General features: G+C 54.1%; 8 protein-coding genes across 8 annotated transcripts; 3 read left to right on the plus strand and 5 right to left on the minus strand.

Annotated features, from left to right (window-relative positions):
• Positions 1-1307: 1307 nt before the first annotated feature.
• On the plus strand, positions 1308-1732 carry CHGG_01302 (uncharacterized protein; the record flags this gene model as incomplete). The annotated part of the gene is made up of 2 exons (XM_001220522.1): positions 1308-1319; positions 1484-1732. 2 exons carry the CDS (start codon positions 1308-1310, stop codon positions 1730-1732), a joined length of 261 nt encoding a protein of 86 aa, XP_001220523.1.
• Positions 1733-2278: 546 nt separating this feature from the next.
• CHGG_01303 (uncharacterized protein) lies at positions 2279-3629 on the minus strand (the record flags this gene model as incomplete). Its single annotated transcript, XM_001220523.1, has 2 exons — positions 2279-3308; positions 3367-3629. 2 exons carry the CDS (start codon positions 3627-3629, stop codon positions 2279-2281), a joined length of 1293 nt encoding a protein of 430 aa, XP_001220524.1.
• Positions 3630-4293: 664 nt separating this feature from the next.
• CHGG_01304 (uncharacterized protein) lies at positions 4294-6026 on the minus strand (the record flags this gene model as incomplete). Its single annotated transcript, XM_001220524.1, has 3 exons — positions 4294-4484; positions 4549-5806; positions 5982-6026. 3 exons carry the CDS (start codon positions 6024-6026, stop codon positions 4294-4296), a joined length of 1494 nt encoding a protein of 497 aa, XP_001220525.1.
• Positions 6027-7427: 1401 nt separating this feature from the next.
• On the plus strand, positions 7428-8206 carry CHGG_01305 (uncharacterized protein; the record flags this gene model as incomplete). The annotated part of the gene is made up of 2 exons (XM_001220525.1): positions 7428-7702; positions 7762-8206. The coding sequence occupies 2 exons, from the start codon at positions 7428-7430 to the stop codon at positions 8204-8206; spliced, it is 720 nt and encodes a 239-aa protein (XP_001220526.1).
• Positions 8207-8333: 127 nt separating this feature from the next.
• Positions 8334-10197, minus strand: CHGG_01306 (uncharacterized protein; the record flags this gene model as incomplete). Its single annotated transcript, XM_001220526.1, has 5 exons — positions 8334-8355; positions 8565-8740; positions 8791-9104; positions 9343-10027; positions 10123-10197. 5 exons carry the CDS (start codon positions 10195-10197, stop codon positions 8334-8336), a joined length of 1272 nt encoding a protein of 423 aa, XP_001220527.1.
• Positions 10198-11570: 1373 nt separating this feature from the next.
• On the minus strand, positions 11571-11791 carry CHGG_01307 (uncharacterized protein; the record flags this gene model as incomplete). The annotated part of the gene is made up of 3 exons (XM_001220527.1): positions 11571-11585; positions 11644-11674; positions 11745-11791. 3 exons carry the CDS (start codon positions 11789-11791, stop codon positions 11571-11573), a joined length of 93 nt encoding a protein of 30 aa, XP_001220528.1.
• Positions 11792-13649: 1858 nt separating this feature from the next.
• Positions 13650-15017, minus strand: CHGG_01308 (uncharacterized protein; the record flags this gene model as incomplete). Its single annotated transcript, XM_001220528.1, has 3 exons — positions 13650-13805; positions 13904-13964; positions 14044-15017. The coding sequence occupies 3 exons, from the start codon at positions 15015-15017 to the stop codon at positions 13650-13652; spliced, it is 1191 nt and encodes a 396-aa protein (XP_001220529.1).
• A 1498-nt stretch (positions 15018-16515) lies between these two features.
• On the plus strand, positions 16516-18455 carry CHGG_01309 (uncharacterized protein; the record flags this gene model as incomplete). Its single annotated transcript, XM_001220529.1, has 4 exons — positions 16516-16586; positions 16657-16964; positions 17024-18249; positions 18303-18455. The coding sequence occupies 4 exons, from the start codon at positions 16516-16518 to the stop codon at positions 18453-18455; spliced, it is 1758 nt and encodes a 585-aa protein (XP_001220530.1).
• Between the last annotated feature and the right edge of the window lie 1669 nt (positions 18456-20124).

The following is a 20124-nucleotide window of genomic DNA, read 5'->3' on the forward strand; positions in this document are numbered from 1 at the left end:
TGGAGCAAGGTTTGAGCTCGCATTGGGACCAAGTAAAAAATTCGGCCATGACCATCTCCAACTTCTTCCATCATCCCGCCAGCCACCTTTCAATTCGCTTGTGTACTTTTAACTTGTACTATTTCTGAACCCGAGGACTCGGTCCCATATAGCCGTACGTATTTTCTCTCTTGTCTGTTATGCCTTGGGACTTTCTTCTGTTCGTCTTCGGAGCTTCTGCTGAGCCACATTCTCCGGCTCGGTACCTCCCGTCACAAAACATGACTGCACCTAGACTTCAGGCCACCTTTCTTGCATGTCATTCCTCACTCGTCGAGTCACTTTTTGTCAGTAGCCGTTATTCTCGAGCTCGACCGCCCCGGTATCCCTTTCCCGACTTTCCTATAGTTAAACCGAGCGTAAAGTGGCAAGGACCCCATCTGCAAGGCCAGAGAGGAGCCGCCACCCATTGAATGTCAGGGCCCAAGTTCCGCCTTGATCCGAAAACGCCATGTCAAGATCGTTTTTTCCCATTCATTTATGGAATTGAAAGAAGCCTGTGCTCTGCTCGGACGCACGGCTCTTTTATCCTTTTCCCGCTTCGCAAGCGCCGACATCAGAGAGCTGCCAGCATAGCTAGGTGTGGGGAGCTGCAACCTCCTTGGCACAAGAGCTTCCCCTTGCCCAATACCCTTACACAGCAGCCCCGCAGAGTGGATGGAAACCCCCACCACGATGCCCTGCCACGCCTGAGCTGGAAGCACCGATCGATTCGATCTTGCGCGACAACCCCTCAGAATATCACGTGTGGGCTACGAGCTTCTTCACCCGTCCTCTTCATCGTCCCACACTTCGGCTTCCATTCCTGGTTGGTCAGGTCTTGATGCTAACCCACTTGCCCTCAGCGGAAAATGTTTCGACCCCTCCTACCCCGCCATTGCTCTTCCCTCCGACCTTCCTCCCTCCTTCGCAATCTTTCATCCGGTCAATTCACTTCAGTCCAGCCATCTCTTCAACCCAACATCAGAATCTCTGTCAGAGCCTTCTCCGTATCTTCCGCCATGTCTGAGTCTCGATCTCACGTGTGAGTAACAGCGTTCTATCCCCGATGCCTGGGGCTTTTGCTTACGCACTCCAGCTTTTTTGACGTCTCCTGGGAAGGGCCCGTCCTCGATGCGACCGACGAGCCCACTGCGGAGGTCAAACGTAGGCGGCTTCAAAGTTCCTCCTCTCTGCTTCATCTCCCCTCGCCTAGTTATCCCTTTTCCATTATCCGAATAACTCTTGTATCTTGATGACCTGGGCGAACATGAACCATTGGCAACAAAATGGCCTTTCCGGTAGCTCGGAAACCATGTGGCTTCAGCTCGATGAACCAACAATGTGCTACTAGGCGCATTGGCTGACGTACCCAACAGTGCAGACAGGCCGTATCAACCTAACTCTCTACGACGATGTTGTCCCGAAGACGGCGCGGAACTTCAAGGAGCTCTGCACGCACCAGAACGGCTTCGGCTACAAGGGCTCCACTTTCCACCGCATCATCAAGAACTTCATGATTCAGGGTGGTGACTTCACCCGCGGCAACGTGAGCATTCCCATGATGGCCGATGATTTCGGAAGTGGAGCTAACTTGACTCAGGGCACCGGCGGCAAGTCTATCTACGGCGAGAAGTTCGCGGATGAGAACTTCCAATTGAGGCACAACCGCCCCGGATTGCTCTCTATGGCCAACGCCGGCCCGAACACGTAAGAATACCCGGCATCTGTGGGCGTGGAAACGAAGCAAAGTACGCTAACTTTCATTCCTCTCTCGCAGCAACGGCTCCCAGTTCTTCATCACCACCGTTGTCACTAGCTGGCTCGATGGCAAGCACGTCGTCTTCGGCGAGGTCTCTGATGAGGCGTCCATGAAGGTTGTCAAAGGCCTGGAGGCTACCGTCGAAGACAACTTGAGCAGGGAGGAGGCCGAGAAGCGCAAGAGCTGGAAGAAGCCCACCGTCGAGGACTGTGGTGCCCTTGACGCTTGAGAACGAGCGGCATAGCCGGGATGATGATCCCGAGACCTCGTATAATTAGCTAGTCTCGATTAGGATGATCTTGCACGCAGCCTCGGGGCTCTCTTGCACCCGGAATCAATGCATCCAGTTGCAGCCCTGCCTTTGCTCACGGTGAACTTGGCAAATTCGTCAAGTAACGTGCTACTAGTCCAGAGCCCTACCTACACATTGGACGTCAAAAATGAAACAAGTGATATCATTACCAAACCCAACACCACCTCTATGCTTAGACCATTACATCACGCCGCACGCCAATAAACAGCACTGCCGTCGCTCATGAAAGGGAGGGCCACATTAGCCGCCGCCGCTTTCGGCGGATCCTCCAAATCCAACCACTGCAAGAAATACACACAGTTACTTGGACTGACCGGCCCGCCCTCCTCGCACAGGTCAAACACGGGGCAGCGGCCGCAGGGGGCCTCGGTCAGGCCGCTAGCGAGGGGCTCGGCACCGGGGACGAGGGGTAGGTCGAGGCCGACGCCGGCCTCGCGCTCCTTCTGGCGCTTGTGGAAAGGCACGGTGTCCTGCTTGAGGGCGCGCGCCACGCGGTAGCCGCGCCGCCGGCCCACGCGCACCCGCTCGATCAGGCCGTCGTAGCTGAGCACGTCGACCAGCTGCTGGATGTCGGATTCGCCGAGGGTCGTGTTGTTGGTGATGCCCGTGTCGTGGATGAATTTGGCGATCTCGGCGACGGTCGGGTAGTGTTTGTAGCCGGCTGGCATGGGCAGGAAGACGGCGCGAGATTTGGTGCCCGTGGCGGTGCTGCCGTTGGCTGCACGGCCGGTGGCGGTTGGGGCGTCGTCGTTGGAAATTTCGGTGGCGGAACGTTTTGTACCGCGCGCGGTGGTCTCGCCTGCTGTGACAACCCCCTTTTTAGGGGCTTTTGTGGCTCCGGCGGAGGCGGCGGCCCCGCCTGGGACTGGTTGTGATCCCCGGTATGCGCTCTTGGTCTTGATGTATTCGAATACGATGCCCTCGAGTTCAGAGATGAAAGCTGTGTCCAGCTCACCTTCCGTAAACCAGGGGCCACCGGTCGCTCGTTCGGATGGCCGGAGGGTGGCTTTGATGTACATCTTTTTATTCGGGTGCTCGACATTCTTCATACTCGCAATGTAGCCTTTTGTCTCGAGGAACTTGATGCAATTCTTCACTACTGCCTCGTGCATGTTGAGCTTGTTCTTGATCGTCCGGTTCCATATGCCGTCGGCGCCGGCCTCGTCGATTATCGAGTACACCATGACTGCTTCGTCGTTCGGTAATGATGTGTACCTATTCGCACTCGTCAATGTGCTGTCTATGCCACCTGGGGATGGGTCCAAGGACATACTTCTTTGCTTCCTCCCTGCTACGCCACCTCCATGCCATCCCTGCATGGTGGTTTGCTATGCCGACCAGGAGCTTGTCATCGCACAGCCGCTGGACAACGCTAAGAAGGAGGTTGACATCGTTATTGGGGATGATGTTGAGGTCATTGAGGTCTTTTTGTGAAAATGGGCGAGCTTCGGATCCATGTTGCCTCATCTCATCGTAGAGAGCATCTTTGAGGATCTGGAGCTTCGCCGCGCCGTCATCTCCCTTGTCGCTCGCCATTGCGGCTCGGTCGCGCGAAGGCAATTCGACGTGGTGAATTCAAGGCAGCACGCGCAAATGGCCGCAGTGGCAGAACCGAGTTCAAATTGCTCTCAGCGGATATCGGGGTAATATCTGCAAGCTTTGTGCAAATATCCGGCGTAATCGTCTGGTGGATTGACTTGTGGAAGGTGTGTGTAGTGCGTGTGTTGGGGAGATCAGGATGCCTGTGCCTGGCGGCTGGAAATTTAGTTGACGAAATGTTGCCCCTCCATCAGTCACAGCCTTGCGAAAAAGAAAGCGCGTATCATTGGATGAAATCCTGGAATGACTCCGAGGGCCCCACTGTCGCGATGAGCCTTGCATGGACCGGGCCGCTCCACTTCGGGCGGCGGGACTTGGCATTGTCGGCGAGCTGAAGTCGTGCTGGATTGGGATGATTGTTGAAAGCACCAACAGCCGCTGCAGGCAGGCAGGCAGGCTCAGAAAAGAGATGAAGCAAAAGTGTAAAATTGGCTAGAAGGGTGATATTCCGAATGCCGCTAATGCGATACACGCTTTTCCAGTCAAACATTTTGCCCTACCAAGCCACCCAGCCAACCCTCTGTGCAGCCTGGAGACTGGAATCCACGGTTCAAATTCCAGGACACTTCCATTGTCAGACCACCACTCACTTACGCGCCTCTTACAAAATAATACGCCACCGGGCTTGAATATGTCGGATCTTCCCACCAAAAGGTATGAGAAACACCATGCCCAGAAGAATGATGGCGACAAATATGCCGGCTTGTGTGCCGAAGCACGCAGCGTAGCCAACCTTTTCGACCCATGGCACGATACCGTAGAGGAAGCCAAAAGCCACGACATTTTTGAGGCCTAAAGGTCAGCATTATTAGCATTAATGTGTGTTAGTGGCAGGTATTTGGACAGACATCCTCACCATTGACGAGCATCAACGCATCCGAATTGACGGGCAGCAAACAGTCAGAAACGTATGCCATGGTGATGGTTGGGACCGCCGTCAAAGCGACCGAGATCATGCCGTACCCGAGGAACAGGCTGATCCAAGGTAGCATTCTCTCCACCCCATACCCGAAGACGAGGCATCCTGCTCCGGTGACGACCAGCGGGAGGGCACACAGGTACAGCCGGCTCTCCGGCTCAAAAACCCCTTTGTTGCGCCTGGTCTTCCAGTCGCAGAACGCATCTACCAACAATCCCCCCGCAAAGCTGCCCATCAGATTCCCGACAAAGCCGGGTATGTTGATCAGACCGTTGATCATCGGTGACCAGTTGTATGGAGGCGCTTGTAGGACGAAAGGGTTGAGGATGTTGACCGACACCGTCAGCACGAGCGATACGGCGTAGCCGAGGAACGCGTAGATAACACAAGGATAGGCAAACATGGGCAGCGGCCGGGCGAACATTTTGGCGAGGTTCGTATTTGGCGCGGTTCCTGTCCACAAGCTGAGCTCTTGTATCCAAGTCTTCTTGGGTACTGTTGTCGGAGCAGCGTGGGTCTCCTCCTTGTTACCTCCTCCGTCCACCCGACTTTCTTTTCCCGTCTCGCCATCGCCAGAAACGGTTTCCGCCGATGGCAACCTCACCTCCCCCGGCTGACCAGCACCATCTCCTGGTCCATCTCGATAATACCTCGTCTCCGGCACAAACAACAACACCGTCAGGAAGTTGACCCCCGTCAGGATCACCGCAATCCACTTATGCCACCGCCAGCTCAACCCGGTGATCACAAACCCACACACCAACGGGCCCAGTGTATTCCCGCCCGAAATAAAGTTCATATACAACCCCATCATCATCCCCCTCTCATGCAGAAAATACAAATCATTCACTATACTCGCGCCCAGCGCCTCCGTCGACGCGCCCGCAAACGCCGCGATCACATTCGACCACAGCAGCGACTCGAACGACCGGGCCACCGCCCCCCACACAAAACACGCGCACAGCAGCGCCGAGCAAAAGACGAACACGGGCCGCTTGCCGGCGTGGTTGGCCACCGGCACCCACAGGAAGTTGAAGGCCCCCAGCACCAGGATCGGCCACAGCAGCAGGTCGCTGGTCTGCGCGAGCGTCTTGTCGAATTCTTGGGACAGCAGGTAGAAGGCCGGGGCCAGCCCGCCGATGCCGAAGTTCGTGAGGAAGGTGAAGGCGCAGATGGAGAGGAAGGCCGTGTGTTTCTTGTGCCGTGGCCAGCGGAGCGGGTCGTTGGGGTCGGTGGGGAAGGGGGGGAGGGTGGAAGGATGAGGGTTTCCGGAAGGTCGAGGTCGAGGTCGAGGTTGAGGTCGAGGTTAAGGTGGGTGGTGGGGAGGTCTCCGTGGTGGAGGCTGGGGGGGAGGCGGCGCGGAGTTGCACGGTGCCTTCGGTCTTGTCAAGGTCGTGGAGCGTGTGGAGGCGCATGGTGATGATGGTGATGGGGTTGGAGTCTGGTTTGTAATGATGCGATAAGTGATGCGAGGATTCGGAGAGGGATTCGAATACTTTCAACCTGAATTGTGGGAGAATGTCCGGGTACTCATGCGCTCATGCGCCGGTTCTTCTTTCCGTCAGCCGCAGTTTCGTGCAGCTGCTGGGCGTCGGACATCCGGATTCTTGTTGTCCGGCCGAACCAGGTGTAACCCTCGACTTTAACTATCGTTAGCATCTCGTCGAAAGGGGGTCGAACGGTTGCATAGCGTCTCATTTATCTTATCACTTGTGTAACGCAGCGTCATCGAGGATCTGAACGTAGGTATGACAAGATCTTCGAATCGAGCCAGGCTCCTGGTCAGCTCGTGATCTAGGTATGCCGACTTTATCATTTTATTAGCATAGTTATTTATCCCACCCAAGCCGCAATAATCCGTGTGTCGAACAACCATACTTAGGAGTCAACCATTGGTGATATGAGCTCGACTTGAACAGCTTTACACGTCGGCCTTGCTGTAACAATTTGCATCGCAAGAGATCAAAAAAGGGAGAAGAGTGAATTCGACAAGCGGACTAATGGAACACGAGAAATTGGATTGGTGGATGGCGAGGGTATTGATCACTCAGCTACAGGACTACTTACCTACCTGCAATGATGATACATTGTTAAAACTAAGGCGACTGAACAGGTATTATTGGTTTCCAGCGTGCTAATAATAGGGAGACTAGTACGAAACTAATATGAGTTATCGTAAACACACCAACCGTCCTCTGATACGTCGCTCCACTATCACGGGCAGTTTGGCACGGGTCCGGAGGCCCCCGGTGATGATATCTTACCCATCGTCTATGGGTAAACGAGGTTGACAAAACCACTGGAGCTAACCATTATCTAGCGTTGTCAAACACACTTGATGCCCTCCAGATGCCCTACCACGTCCACACCAAGTGGACGATCGGCCTCGCGTATCGGGATGTGTAGATCGATTGACGGGATCGGCGTCTTTAATCCTGAGTTATCACTACGGGCAGTGCTATCCAGGTAAACCACACCTCCTTCCATTTCAACCCATACGTGCAACGCCACAAGAAGCTATGACTCCCGCCCACAACCATTATTTTTATGGGACCTCGTGTTATTTCAGGGGCATCCGCTTTGACAGGCATTAACCCGACTCAGGGGTGGAGCATCACGAACTGGCTTTGTGGGGAGTGGGACCCATTGGGAAGGGACTTCGTATTGACAAAAGAAGGCTTGTGCCCGCCAGTGCCCAGCCGTTTTTTGTCCCCGACATCTTCAGTTTCTCGTCATCCAACTTGTACAGTCCTTACCTCCTGCGAGTCTGGCAGCAGTCACTCTTTTATCTGTCCGCCGCCACCGCAATAACAAAAATGCGTGTCTTGTCACTTTTTGCCCTCGTGGCGCCCCTCGTTTCGGCCATCCAGTTTCAGGAGCCGTTCGCCAACTCGACCCTCAAAAAGGGGGAGACGTACAGCGTGAAGTGGAGCAGTGTCGACACTGATCCCACCGTGTTCAGCATCTTCCTGGTCAACTTTGTCGACTGGCCCCCCTTTTACACCCAGGTTGCTTCCGATGTTCCGACCTCCGAGGGCGAGCACAAGGTTACTGTCCCTTGTGATGTGAACTCCTCGTGGGGCTTCCAATTGTAAGTTCAAATACTTGTCATCCCTGTTCTTCATGTACCCAGGCTAAACCCACCCCCAGCAACGCCATCAACGGCACCAACGTCTTCGTCATCCACGCCCAAACCCCTAAGTTCTCCATCCGTGACGGCGATTGCCACGGTGCCGGCCCCATCACGCCGCCGGACGAGTCGTCTTGCCACCCCGTGACCGTCACCGAGACCGCCACCAGCACCGTCACCGTGTCCCCCACCTGCTCTCTGCTGCCGCCGTCCTCCGAGGAGTCTGCCACCAGTGTCGTTGTTATGCCCAGCGCCGAGCCCAGCGCCCCTTCTGCTTCGGTCCCCGCCAACCCTGAGCCCACCGAGGGTTCCGAGGATGTTTCGGAGCCGACCGTGACCAGCCCGCCCGTGGTGGGTGGTGCTGATGATGGCTCGGAGGAGGACGCCATTACTAGCACCGTGTACTCGACCGTGTACCGGGATTTGTCGGAGGTTGAGGACTGTGCCCATCTCTGCTCGGCTTGAGTGAGGAGTGTGTACCAGTCATCGGGGTGGGATGGTAAGGGGGCAAGACCGGACGTGGATGGTTGAGAGCTGAGGGATCATAAATTAAAAGGTTATTCGACAGGCGAGACGGAATCTAGTTAAGCTTCTACAAATACCCAACACCATTTCTAACCCCGTTTGACAGGCGTGAAGTGCACATTAAGTGGCACCCGCGCCCATAGTGGGAACGTCTTTTGCCGTCCGATCCAGTCGCCGCTGTCTCCCGCCAGTTTCATGTCAAAGTCGAAGATGATGCGAGCGAGCATCAGACGTAGCTCCGCATATGCAAGGCTATGATTGTTAACTTGTTACTTCAAATCAGGACCTGGCCACTTACTTGCGCCCGAGGCAATTCCTCGGCCCCCAGCTGAAGGGTTGAGATGCTTCCAGAATATTGCCTGCCTCCCTTGCTTTGTCGTCCTCGAGAAGGAATCGGTCAGGGTTGAATGTCCAGGGATCAACCCAGTTGTCCGGGCTGTGGTTGATTGACCATTGCTGGATCTCCACGTATGTCTGTTCAAGTTAGGGGCATATTGTGGGCTGGGGGTTGAGTGGGCACTTACACCTCCGGTAACGTAGTGGCCAGCAATGTTCTTCCCTTCCGGGGGAATCACCCGAATCAAGTCCGAGGTCACCGGTGGGTACATGCGCAAAGTCTCGTTGATAGCCGCGGTCAGATAGGGAAGTTGAGATAGCGCCTTGACAGTGATTTCATCCGCGTTGTTAAATGACCCACGTACTTCCTGGGAGAGCCGCTTCATCGTTTCCGGGTTGTCCAGGAGAAGGTAGGTTGCTCCACAGAGCGTGGTGGCTATTGTCTCGGACCCGCCGAGGGTGAGAACCAGGCCGTTGCTAAAAACTTTTCGAAGGAGATGTTCTGTCACAGGTTGGTTAGCAACTGCCCTCTGCTGTGGAGTAAAATAAGGAGAGGAGGTCTGTCTCCCAAACCCAACAAACATACCCCATTTCCTCACGATGCTTCACGAGAACAACTCCAAACAGGGTCATCCCTACCCCTTTCATCCATTCGCCAGCCGGTGGCTAACCATCTCCTCAGTCATCTCCCGCAAAGCCAAGATCGACTTCTGCCCAACCGTCTTGAACAGAATTCTGACCAACCACCTTCCCCCAAGATAAATAATCGACACCATCGCCGCCGCCGCCGTCAGCGTGCCCATCAGGAACGCAATCCATCGGGTGATACTCCTCCTTCTCCAGACACCCAAAAGCACTCCCAAACACCAATTCCCCCGCGATATCAAACGTCGTCCAATTATACCACTTCTCCACATCCATCACCGCCCCTTTCTCTCCACCACCACCACCACCACCACACTTCTCCCCAATCTTCCCCACCAACCGTTCCACATACCCCCTAAACACCCTCTCCTGCACCCGCAACGCCGCGTCCGTAAACCCCGGCGCCAGCGCCCTCCGCAGACGCGCATGCTCATGGAAGCCCGCCTGAATAACGGACTCCTCCTGATCATCCGTCGCCGACGTGAAAGTCTTGCTCTTGGACACCTCGGGCCAGACGCTGGTGTAGCTCCCATCGCGCGGCAGCGAGCCGTAGATGTCGCGCCAGGCGCGCGGCGACGTGAAGGAGAGGTGGTTGGGGGCGATGCGCACGACGGCGCCGTACCGCACGTGCAGGCGCTCCGTGTGGAAGGCCGAGGTGCCGAGGGCGTGGCGGATCGCCCAGGGGAGCGGGCTCGCGCGGTCGAGGAGGGGGCCGGGGATGTGGCGGAGGGGGTGGAGCAGGAGGTTGTAGGTTAGGGTGAGGAAGGGATAGGTGAGGAGCTGGTGGGGGGGTGGTGGTAGTGTTAGTTCGGGGGCTGATGGATGTAATTTGGGGGGGTTGTGGACTTCAGGTGGTTGACGGTGAGAGTTCTTACCAGGATCGCAACACTGCCGATGAGCAGTGTTGGGTTGGAGGTGGCCTCAATGATGAGGTGCTGTGTGTTGATCATCTTGCCGGTTTCAATGCCACCATCGTCTTCCGTAAAGAAGATCTCACATAAGTCGGGCTCTTTTGCACCCTTTTATGGCACTGAAGTGAGAATCTTGCCTGGATAAGACGATAGGTGCTCAGTCAGCCTCAACCTGGCATTGAATCTGATTCAAAATCTCCAAGCCCAATGTTGAGTGCTGATTGGCCATGATATCCAGAGCTTTCCAGATGCGGAAAACGAGCCTGGGATGCGAGCTTCATCAGGGAGATCTACCTGTTATTGGGACTGATTTTGCCCTTGGACTGAATCCCTGGTATCCTCAAAGCGGTGACGGCGAAATTACATCAGGCAATATATACTGGGTAACCTCACGAAGCGTCTCCGTAAGTCATCATAACTTCATGGCCAGATGTAGCATATCGGTAGCGTCGTAGCCCACAATTGGGGAGCTGTAACAATGATTAACCCTTCTCCCTCTCAGAAGCAGGCACACGTGCACATGCTCAAGCGGTGACCACTTGTTCTGTGTTGGATGAACCACTAGACCGGCTTCGCTTTACATCCTGCCCTCGATTTCTTCAAAACAAGGGGGGTAGCACACACTACAGTACCATGATGGTTAAGTCTCTAACTTTAGATGACCATAATACACCGTAATGTTCTCTACATCATGATACAGCATAGACGCAAACATGCGGGTGCCGCCGCGGTACTTCATGGTGGTCTGTGACAAGCGTGACACGACCAGTTGCCTAAAGGGAAAAGCCGAACTCGTAACTTGAAGGAATCTGTCATATGGTCTATACGGTGTCCGTGTCCTTTGCCTACTTAGTAAGGACGTCGTTTTGCTCAGCGTGACGGACTGGAGCCAAAGAATCAAGAAACAAAGAAACAGGTGATAAGAAACCGAGTAAAAAGATAAATGTAAGAACTTCAGTGAAAATACATGAAAGGGAGCAAAATCGAAACGAAAGTGAATCATGACAAGAAAAGGTAAAATGAAGGAAAGAAAAAACTAAATAGTTAAAAGAAAAGAACAAAAGAAAAGAAAAGAAAATCGGAATTAACTAAGGAAAAGAAAAAAACTAGGTAAAGAAAACAACAGTAAAACGAAAATGAAGAGAAAACAAGAAGAAAAAAGATAAACCAAAGAAAAAAGAAGGAAAACAATAGAAATAGAAAAAAGAAAGAATGAAGGCAGTTCCTTTCGTTCCATTCCTACGACAAGGGTTGGTTGACCTCGACACTTTGCGGGCTGCTTTTCTCCACCAGGTGAGGGTCTTTGATGTCCAATGGTACGTTGGGTCAAGGTTGCTTCTAATAATTTGAGCTCTTGCTTGCACCGCCGCGCCCGGTCCCAACAAAAAAAGGAAAGTCGTCCCGCCATCACCTCAGCTTTGTATTTTCTGCCATGAGTCATTAATAAATCCGGCCGTGCCATTTGCTTGAAGGAGAGCGACTTACGGCGGCGGCCCTCCTCCTCAGAGGTTTTGTTCTACACATACCTAACTAGTTAGCAAAATATACTAAACGTTGCGGCTACTTAAGAGTTAAATGCAACTTACGGCAACTGCCATTTTCCACTTCTATATGGCGAAGCAACGTTCAGCATCCTGGCTCCGTGAAGTGTCGTTGTAGGTATTGGGATAGGAAGACTTACCGCGGCCTCCTTAATACAATGCTGTAGCGAGATTCAGCCAGCTTGGCCACAAAATAACAATGCCAGCAGGTAGGGATACTCACATCTCTTTCATTTTTTAGTCGCTAGAAAAATTAGTGGTGTAGTTCATAAGTTCGGCATCACTGCTTGGATGTCTTGCCTGCATCTCGTATTCGCACTCCTATCAGATGAGGTGTGGTGAGCTAATCGTTCGGGCTCTCTCGATACCAGCCTGCAGGAATATTGCACTTACCGCCGCCCTTGCTTTAAGAGGTCAGCGATTGCCATATGGCGCGGAATACCAGGATTATAATATAATACATACCTTTTTGGCCGGAGTTTCCTCCGCCGCCGGGGGGTCGCTTTTTTCTCTTGCGCTAATAACATCATTGTTAATCACAAGCACGCATACCTAATCAGAAAACAACAGTGCAAGGGCGGACATAAGTCCATAAGGAAACAGCAATACTTAACGACTTTTTCCCCGTTGGCAGCACTGCTGCTGCTGGCACTGCTGCTGCTGCTGCCCTAGGTAGCGTTACAATGCCTTGTTAGTGAGACTGATCGGCCTGCGTGAGGTGTCTGAAGTGCCGTTGTCTCAAAAAGGGGTCTAACGTTTTGAGTCTGCCACGTAGTTAGCAACCTGAAGGCTCAATATGGTTGATGCAGCGAAGATGCAAGGTTGGGAGAAGAAGAAGGGCAAATTAGATCTTCGGCTCTCTAAAGAAGTGCTGCTTGGATTGGCCACGAGTTCATTGAAACTAGGGGACAGGAGGTCAAGGGAAAAGGGGTAGTCGGCGCTCGTGGAGTACTTTCCACATGTGCGAAGTGACGCGGACAGGAGGGCTTTTTTGCTGGTGATACACACGAAGTCAATGCCGGATCGGAGGCATTGTATTGCACAATGAGAATGGGATTCAGGTTCTCCAACCCCCGCTCCTGGCTGAGTGCTGACTGGAGGCCACCATCGCAAGGGAAAAATGTCGAGTGAATGAGATAAAGGAGGGAGGTGACAGAGAGTACCTATTGAGCACAACGAGAGAATGCCTGGAATACCGGGGCAAACCCCTATGTAGGTAGTAATTGCGCACTCGCGCCGAAGGTGTGTGGATGCAACGAAAGAGAAACGGCTCCAATGACCAACATGCTGTGAGGAAGTGACTACGTACTGTTGTCGGTATCGCGGCCGTGTTGCGTGTGCTTCTCTATATGAGTATCAGCTCTCGTGTTCCTGGTCGCAGCCCGTCCCTTTTATGATGTGAGGGCTGAGAAGGATATATTGCACGATAGCTCATACTCTTATCGAGCAGGCGCACGCTATACGACCGTGTTAGCATTGCAAACCAAATCCAGACCATTATGGTCGAACTACCCCAGTAGTTGTGCGCCAGAAAAAAAAGATATAGAGTCAGCATGGAGTTGCGCCGCGTTACGCATCCCCGGCCCAACGCGCTTTCTGGAAGCCGTCTATCGAAGATGGGCGGTATGTTAGCGTCCTTCAAGGATACTTGTCGACGACCGAAGCTAATGGATGGGAAATGCCAGTATAGGATTAAAAGCTGTCGATTGGCGGCACTCGGAGGCGGGGGGTGGGGGGCGGGGTCGTACCGGCTGCTGGTGAGGATGAAGAGAAAAAAGTAAACAAGTCTCGAGGGAATTCAACCTAATTAATCGCTGAAATAACAGTGGTAAGTCACGGGAGGAGCAATGTAAAGCAGCAACGACCTTCAAGGGAATTCTTTCCGATGACATCCGCAAATTTCAAGGACACAAGAACGGCGTGCACTTGGGGAGCTTGTCTCGAGGAATTCTACTTTAGGTAGCTACGGCAAACCTTCTCGTGCGGATACCCCCAAGTGTCCTTGCCAAGATAGTCCTTCGCGGTTGCAAAACGCTCGTCAAGGATCTGAATCTGGGCCAGTGCGTTGCAGTACCAGTCGAGAGTTACGTTGTCTTCGAGATGGATCTAGGAAGGGGCACCCAGTCCGGCTGTGTGGCCAAATAGGAAATACGAAACCGGGGAGGAATTAAGGTCCATACTGAGGTACCTAACTCGGTACTTACTTCGGTAGCTTCGAGGGGCATCAACGAGACGCCAAATTGGAGGCGGGTCCTCGACGGCGTGCTTGGGAAGGTTGGTCTTGTGGCCCCGGAATCCGGATCACGTCCAGTTGAGAGCGGCTCAGCTCTCTTGTCAAAGATACTCGCAAGCAAGAAGCCCATAGTCGACCCAATTGAGGTAATAGTACTCTATGTCCTCCCGTTGATACTCCAAAGTAGTGTTGAGCTGCTTGACAAATCCATACGAGTCAGAGCAAGAGTAAATATCCTCTGTTGGAACTTCGTAGCCAGCATCCCACATCCGGTCATCCCCAGCCCAGCCTCCAAGCTGGTTCACCTCTACTTCTACAAACCGGCGGCCACTCGCATAGAAGATTTTGGGGTAGGTGTTTTGGAGCCCTGTGTATCTCGGATTGCGCTTAATCCGGTAATCGATAAACCAAAGAGAGAGTGCACCCGCTTCAGCGGTGCGATAAACTATATCTTCAAAACCAGGGACCTCCATATCCCACGCGGGGTCGTATTCCAGGGCCATGTGAGATGGGAAGCCTGACCTATTCCATATACGGTTCCAGTTAAGAAATGTGATATCGTGTGACTGTAGGATAAAAAGATCTTGTTCAGGGAAGACAGTGAGATAGCAGCGTCTAGAGTTATCGGAGGTTGTATACATGGCCGTTTCCGGCAAAGTGAAGCGGCCTTGTTCCTTCCGGAAGTTTTCTATCTCTGAAGAACCCCATGTTCTTCGTCGCTCTCCTGGAATTTGAAGCCCTTTCTCGATGGCTAGTCGTGATTCTTTGCAGGCCGCCCAAAGACCGCTGTTGATAAGGTAGGTTGATGGGTTGTTGAGCGCCCACGAGATCGGGACTGCTGCCTGCGCAGCCGGGCTGAAGTCGACTCCCCTCGGCAAGCACCGCGGCGCGGCAAGACTCGATACTGAGATGTGCGGGTAATCATCGCGAGGGGTTTGGTGTTCCGGGTCGGCGTGTTCTGGATCGTTGGTATCGCGGATGCTAAAAACGTGCGCTCCTGGGAGAGCCGGCCGGATTGCCAATTTCCAGGTTTTGTCCCTAAGCTCCCACGGGAGAAAGGGAAAGAAATGAAAATCGGTTGCCATTTTCGGGTGGAAGAAATAACGTGGGTAATGTATTGTAGCCTTGCGACAAGGTTGGAAGTTGGGGACCAACGAGGTGGGAAGGTAAGTTACCTAACTAGGTACCTACCTACATACCTACCTACCTTAGGTACCTTACCCCCCTTCCTTAAGTCAGTAAGGTATTTATGAGTCCATGTGTGGGCTCTGAACAAGTGCTCAAGGCACCCCATAACACAAACAAACCGAATATAAAGGCACATTTGCCTTGATTTGGCACAGATTTGCCCGTACTTGCCTTGTTTGGATTTGTTTGGTTTGGGTCAAATCATCCCGGCCTCTTGGTCCATCATCGGCACTGCGCTTGAAAACCTGAGGCAATCTGATGCCCAGCCTCATCCAGATGGGAACAGGGAACCGAGGGATAAGATTGAAGGCCAGTCGATTACATTAACGTAGGACGAAGAGGTCTCGGCATAATACGTAATCCATCTCGATCGGGGAGAAGCCCGAGCTAGAGGACGCCGTCAACGTTTGAGTTAAGTCGCACTCGAAGAAAGAGGCGCATAAATCGGACCAAGAACTGGACATTGCGAGCCCTAAGCCAGAGGCAAGCAAATTTAAAAGAAGAAAGGCTAAGCTCTTTCCTTTCAGTTCATGACTGCGAATACTTTTGTGGAGCTAGTGATGGCCGAGAATGAATGGTGACGGGCGAAGGAGCTTCCTGGATTAGGGGGTACCGGGCAGTGAATGGGAGGGGATCAGTGTGCAAGAACTTTGGGGGCTTGCCCATCAGGCCAGGGTTAAGAATTCAAAACCTCGCTAAGCACAGACAATGATCACATGAATATTACATCACAGGGGTCGTTCGGTTGGTCGATACATAACGTTGCCATGACTGGGTGTTGACCTTGCTGTCATCAAGGGAGCACGGGTGTTGCACTTGCTTAACACATTTCAGGATTATTCCTCCAGGAACCTATTATCAAAGCTCGCGGGTCATATTTGTCTTTAGTTTTCCGAGCAAGCCATTCCTCTTGTTGGTCCCGAGTGCTGGTGTCGGTCGGAACAAGAGAAGGTTACCGCGTGAGGTAGATTGGAGATGCAGTGATTAGGTTATAGTATGGACGCAAAAAGGCCCGCCTTGTTGTAAAAAGGGAAATGAGGGCTGTACGAAGAGCCGACTATTAGATCCATTTTGATGATGACAGGATTTGGTGTTGAGGGGTTGTTGATCCGCGCCAAGTTGCCCCGCCAAAGGGTCGAGAACCACCCCGCCCGCCGCTGTGGGGCCGGTCGTTACAACCAATCACGAGCTTAGACTTCGATCGAAAGGCATCGAAAGTCCAGAGCTTTCCACGAGCCTGGTGCAGCGGCTGTCTCTGCATTTTAATTTCTTCGTTGGAAGTTCCCATTATTTTCTTGATCGTAACCAGACGCTCCATTCCAGAGATCAACGACATTTTTGACACAACCGAGCCATCCTGATTTCTAGCCCCTTGTACACCCAGTTGCTGTCGCCATGTCAACCGCCGACGAGCTCAAGGCTCTGGGCAACAAGGCCATTGCCGCCAAGGACTTTGACGACGCCATGTAAGTTAGCCGTTTAGCTTGGTATGAGAAGGACGACAAATGAGAGGATAGAGGCTTACAGCGATTGTAGCGACAAGTTCACACAGGCCATTGCCCTCGATGGCAGCAACCATATCCTCTACAGCAACCGGTCGGCCGCATACGCCTCGAAGAAGGACTGGGACAATGCACTGAGTGATGCTGAGAAGACCACGGAGTTGAAGGCCGACTGGCCCAAGGGCTGGGGGCGCAAGGGAACAGCACTGTACGGGAAGGGTGACCTTCTGGGCGCTCATGACGCTTACGAGCAGGGCCTGAAGATCGACCCGAACAATGCCGGCATGAAGAATGATCTGGCATCGGTCAAGAGGGCCATGGAACAGGAAGCAGGGGGTCCCGGTAGGTGTACCCGCGCGCCTTTCAATTCTAAGGATGTGTTTTCACTAACAACGTACAAGGCGGCGGCGCTGACCCAATGGGTGGCCTGGGAAATATGTTCAAGGATCCCAACCTCATCCAGAAGCTTGCCAGCAATCCGAAGACTAGCTCGTTACTCGCCGACCCCACCTTCATGGCCAAACTCCAGGCGATCCAACAAAACCCGAACAACATGCAAGACCTGTTCAGCGACCCGCGGATGATCCAGGTCCTTGGTGTGCTGATGGGCGTTGATATGGAGATGCGTGAGTCTGCTGATCCGGGGGCCGGCGGCTCTGGCTCGCGGGTGGAGACCGAGGAAGATGTGCAGATGTCGGAGGCCCCCCCTAAGAAGCCCGAGCCGGCAAAGGCGCCTGAACCCGAGCCGGAGGAGCTGGATGACGAAGCCCTGGAGAAAAAGAAGGCGAAGGAGGCGGCCGACAAGGAGAAGGCCCTGGGAACCGAGAACTATAAGAAGCGAAACTTTGACGAGGCCATCAAGCACTACCAGGCGGCTTGGGACCTCCACAAGGACATCACCTACCTCAACAACCTCGGTGCTGCCCACTTCGAGAAGGGCGACTACCAGGCTTGCATCGAGACCTGCACCAAGGCCGCTGAGGAGGGCCGCAGCCTGTACGCCGACTTCAAGGTCATCGCCAAGTCCTATGCCCGCATCGGCACGGCTTATGAGAAGCAGGGTGACCTCGCCCAGGCGATCGATTTCTACAACAAGTCGCTGCGCGAGCACCGGACGCCTGACGTGGTCAACAAGGTTCGGGCCGCCGAGCGAAACAAGATTGAGGCGGCGCGCAAGGCGTACATCGACCCCGCCAAGGCCGAGGAGGCACGCGAGGAGGGTAACAAAAAGTTCAAGGAGTCGGATTGGCCAGGTGCGGTGGCTGCCTACACCGAGATGACCAAGCGCGCGCCCGAGGACCCCCGAGGGTACAGCAACCGCGCGGCGGCCTTCATCAAGCTGCTCGAGTTCCCCAGCGCGCTCGATGACTGCGACATGTCCATCAAGAAGGACCCCAAGTTCATCCGCGCCTACATTCGCAAGGCCCAGGCCTACTTCGGGATGCGCGAGTACAGCAAGTGCGTGGATGCTTGCACTGAGGCCCTCAACGTGGATGCCGAGCATCACAACGGCGCCAACTCCAAGGAGATTGAGCAGCAGCAGCAGAAGGCCTTCTCCGCCATGTACTCGGCGCGGGAGAACGAGACGGAAGAGCAGACCCGTGAGCGTTTGATGCGGGACCCTGAGGTGAGTTTACGAGGTATTGGTACTATTGCTACGGGATGCTAACTGTGAGATAGATTATGGGCATCATGCAAGACCCTGTGATGCAGGCTATCCTGCAGCAGGCGCAGTCCGACCCCGCCGCTCTGTCGGAGCACATGAAGAACCCCGGCGTTCGCAACAAGATCCAGAAGCTGATTGCTGCCGGCGTGATCCGCGTGGGTCGGTAAGTAGGTTTATGGTTCAGGGGTGGAGTTGGGGATTTGCGGGGTTTGGCATTCGGCAGCAGCTCACTTTTTAGGAGTTTGGGGAGCCAATGCCGTCCTGCTCAGTCGTGCTGGGTATTCGAATGTATACAAGTTAATGAAGCATGAGGAATGAACTCAATTGTTACGTTTACCGGTCCCGAATCTATTGGGTCTATATCGTTGGCCTCCCAACACCATCGCTCCACAACCAGCAGCCCCCTTCCCACGCCCAAACCACAACCCCCCTTTTGTGCCCTGTTACTTACTTATCCCCCCTAAACAACCACCTCACCTCCTCCCCCTCCCACCCCACTACCCGCACCCCCTCCGCCTCCATCTCCCCCCTACACACCGCCCACCCCGCCGGATCTACCGCCCGCGTCGCCTCCTCGATCACCACCGCCATGAACCCCTCGCGCGCCGCGTCTGCCGCCGTGCTGCGCACACAGTAGTCCGCCGCCAGCCCTACCACGTACACGTGGGTCGTGCCGGCCTCGCGTAGGAGGGCCGCCAGCCCGCTGTCTGATACCCGTGGGGATGTGAAGGGTGTGTAGAAGGCGCTGTACATCTCCACGCGTGGGTCGGTGCCCTTCTCGATGGTGTGCGTGAGACTGGTGGTGTCGAGCTCCGGGATGAGGTTGGCCCCCGGGGTGTGCTGGATGCAGTGGGCGGGCCAGAGGCGGGTCGTGTATGTCTCGGAGGGGTTGGAAGGGTTGGTGATGGTGGTGGTGTCGGTGAAGGGCTGTTTGGGCGGGTCGTGGTGGTTGATGGCGAAGGAGATGTGGTTGGGCGGGTGCCAGTCTTTGGTGGCGATCTTGAGGGGGAGGGTTGTGCTCGGGAGGGCGAGGAGCGTGTTGATCAGGGGGGTAATGTCACGGCCTTCGGCGACGGCGAGGGAACCGTTCTGTTTGGGTTTGTTACTTGGGGTGTTTGGTTATGGACGTGCTGGTTGGTTAGTTTTGGGGGTGGGGAAATGGGCGGATGGTTAGGTGGAACGGTGTTTTGTGAGGGGATGTTTAGTTGGGGGAGATGTGTTTGGTGGATGTTACCAAGCGGGCTGCTCAGAAACAACATGATGCTCAGGAAGACAGCGGAGGCGACCCGGTATTCCCTCACCCGCTTAGTAGCGGTGCGGACCCGCAAGAAAGTGTGCACTAGGCAACACTTGTTTGCAAGGTTGAAATGGTCACATGTTTGTTGGGCTCATGGAATCATACGAGTTGGAGTCATGAGTGAGTTTGATGGCTTACCGGAGGGCAAAAGTCCTCTTGCATGTCAATGACCAACAGCGCGGGCCGGAACGCGGGGTCGGCCATGTTTGCGGCTGAAATTCCCACCGTCGGGCTGTTTCTGGTATGATTTGCAGAGATTTTTCTCAATGAGAACCGATGAAGCGGAGGAAGCTAAAGGCATTCCAGGTTACCTCTCGTGTGACGGGTTCGGGTGCTCCGTGACCGCGGAACCCTCGATTTGACATGTGGCATGGAGGGGCAGGCTACGATAAGATAATGCAAGGACGCAAGGTTTCTGTTCTTGGCAGTGGAATACCGAACGGCTGTGCCTGAAGAGCCTTGGCGAGAGAAAGACACCGCTTAGCTAAGATATGTTTAACCATCCCAACAACCAACACCAAAAGCCGCTGAGAAAGCGC

The sequence above is a fragment of the Chaetomium globosum genome, genomic scaffold (genome assembly GCF_000143365.1).
Source record: "Chaetomium globosum CBS 148.51 scaffold_1 genomic scaffold, whole genome shotgun sequence".
Lineage (NCBI taxonomy): Eukaryota > Fungi > Ascomycota > Sordariomycetes > Sordariales > Chaetomiaceae > Chaetomium > Chaetomium globosum.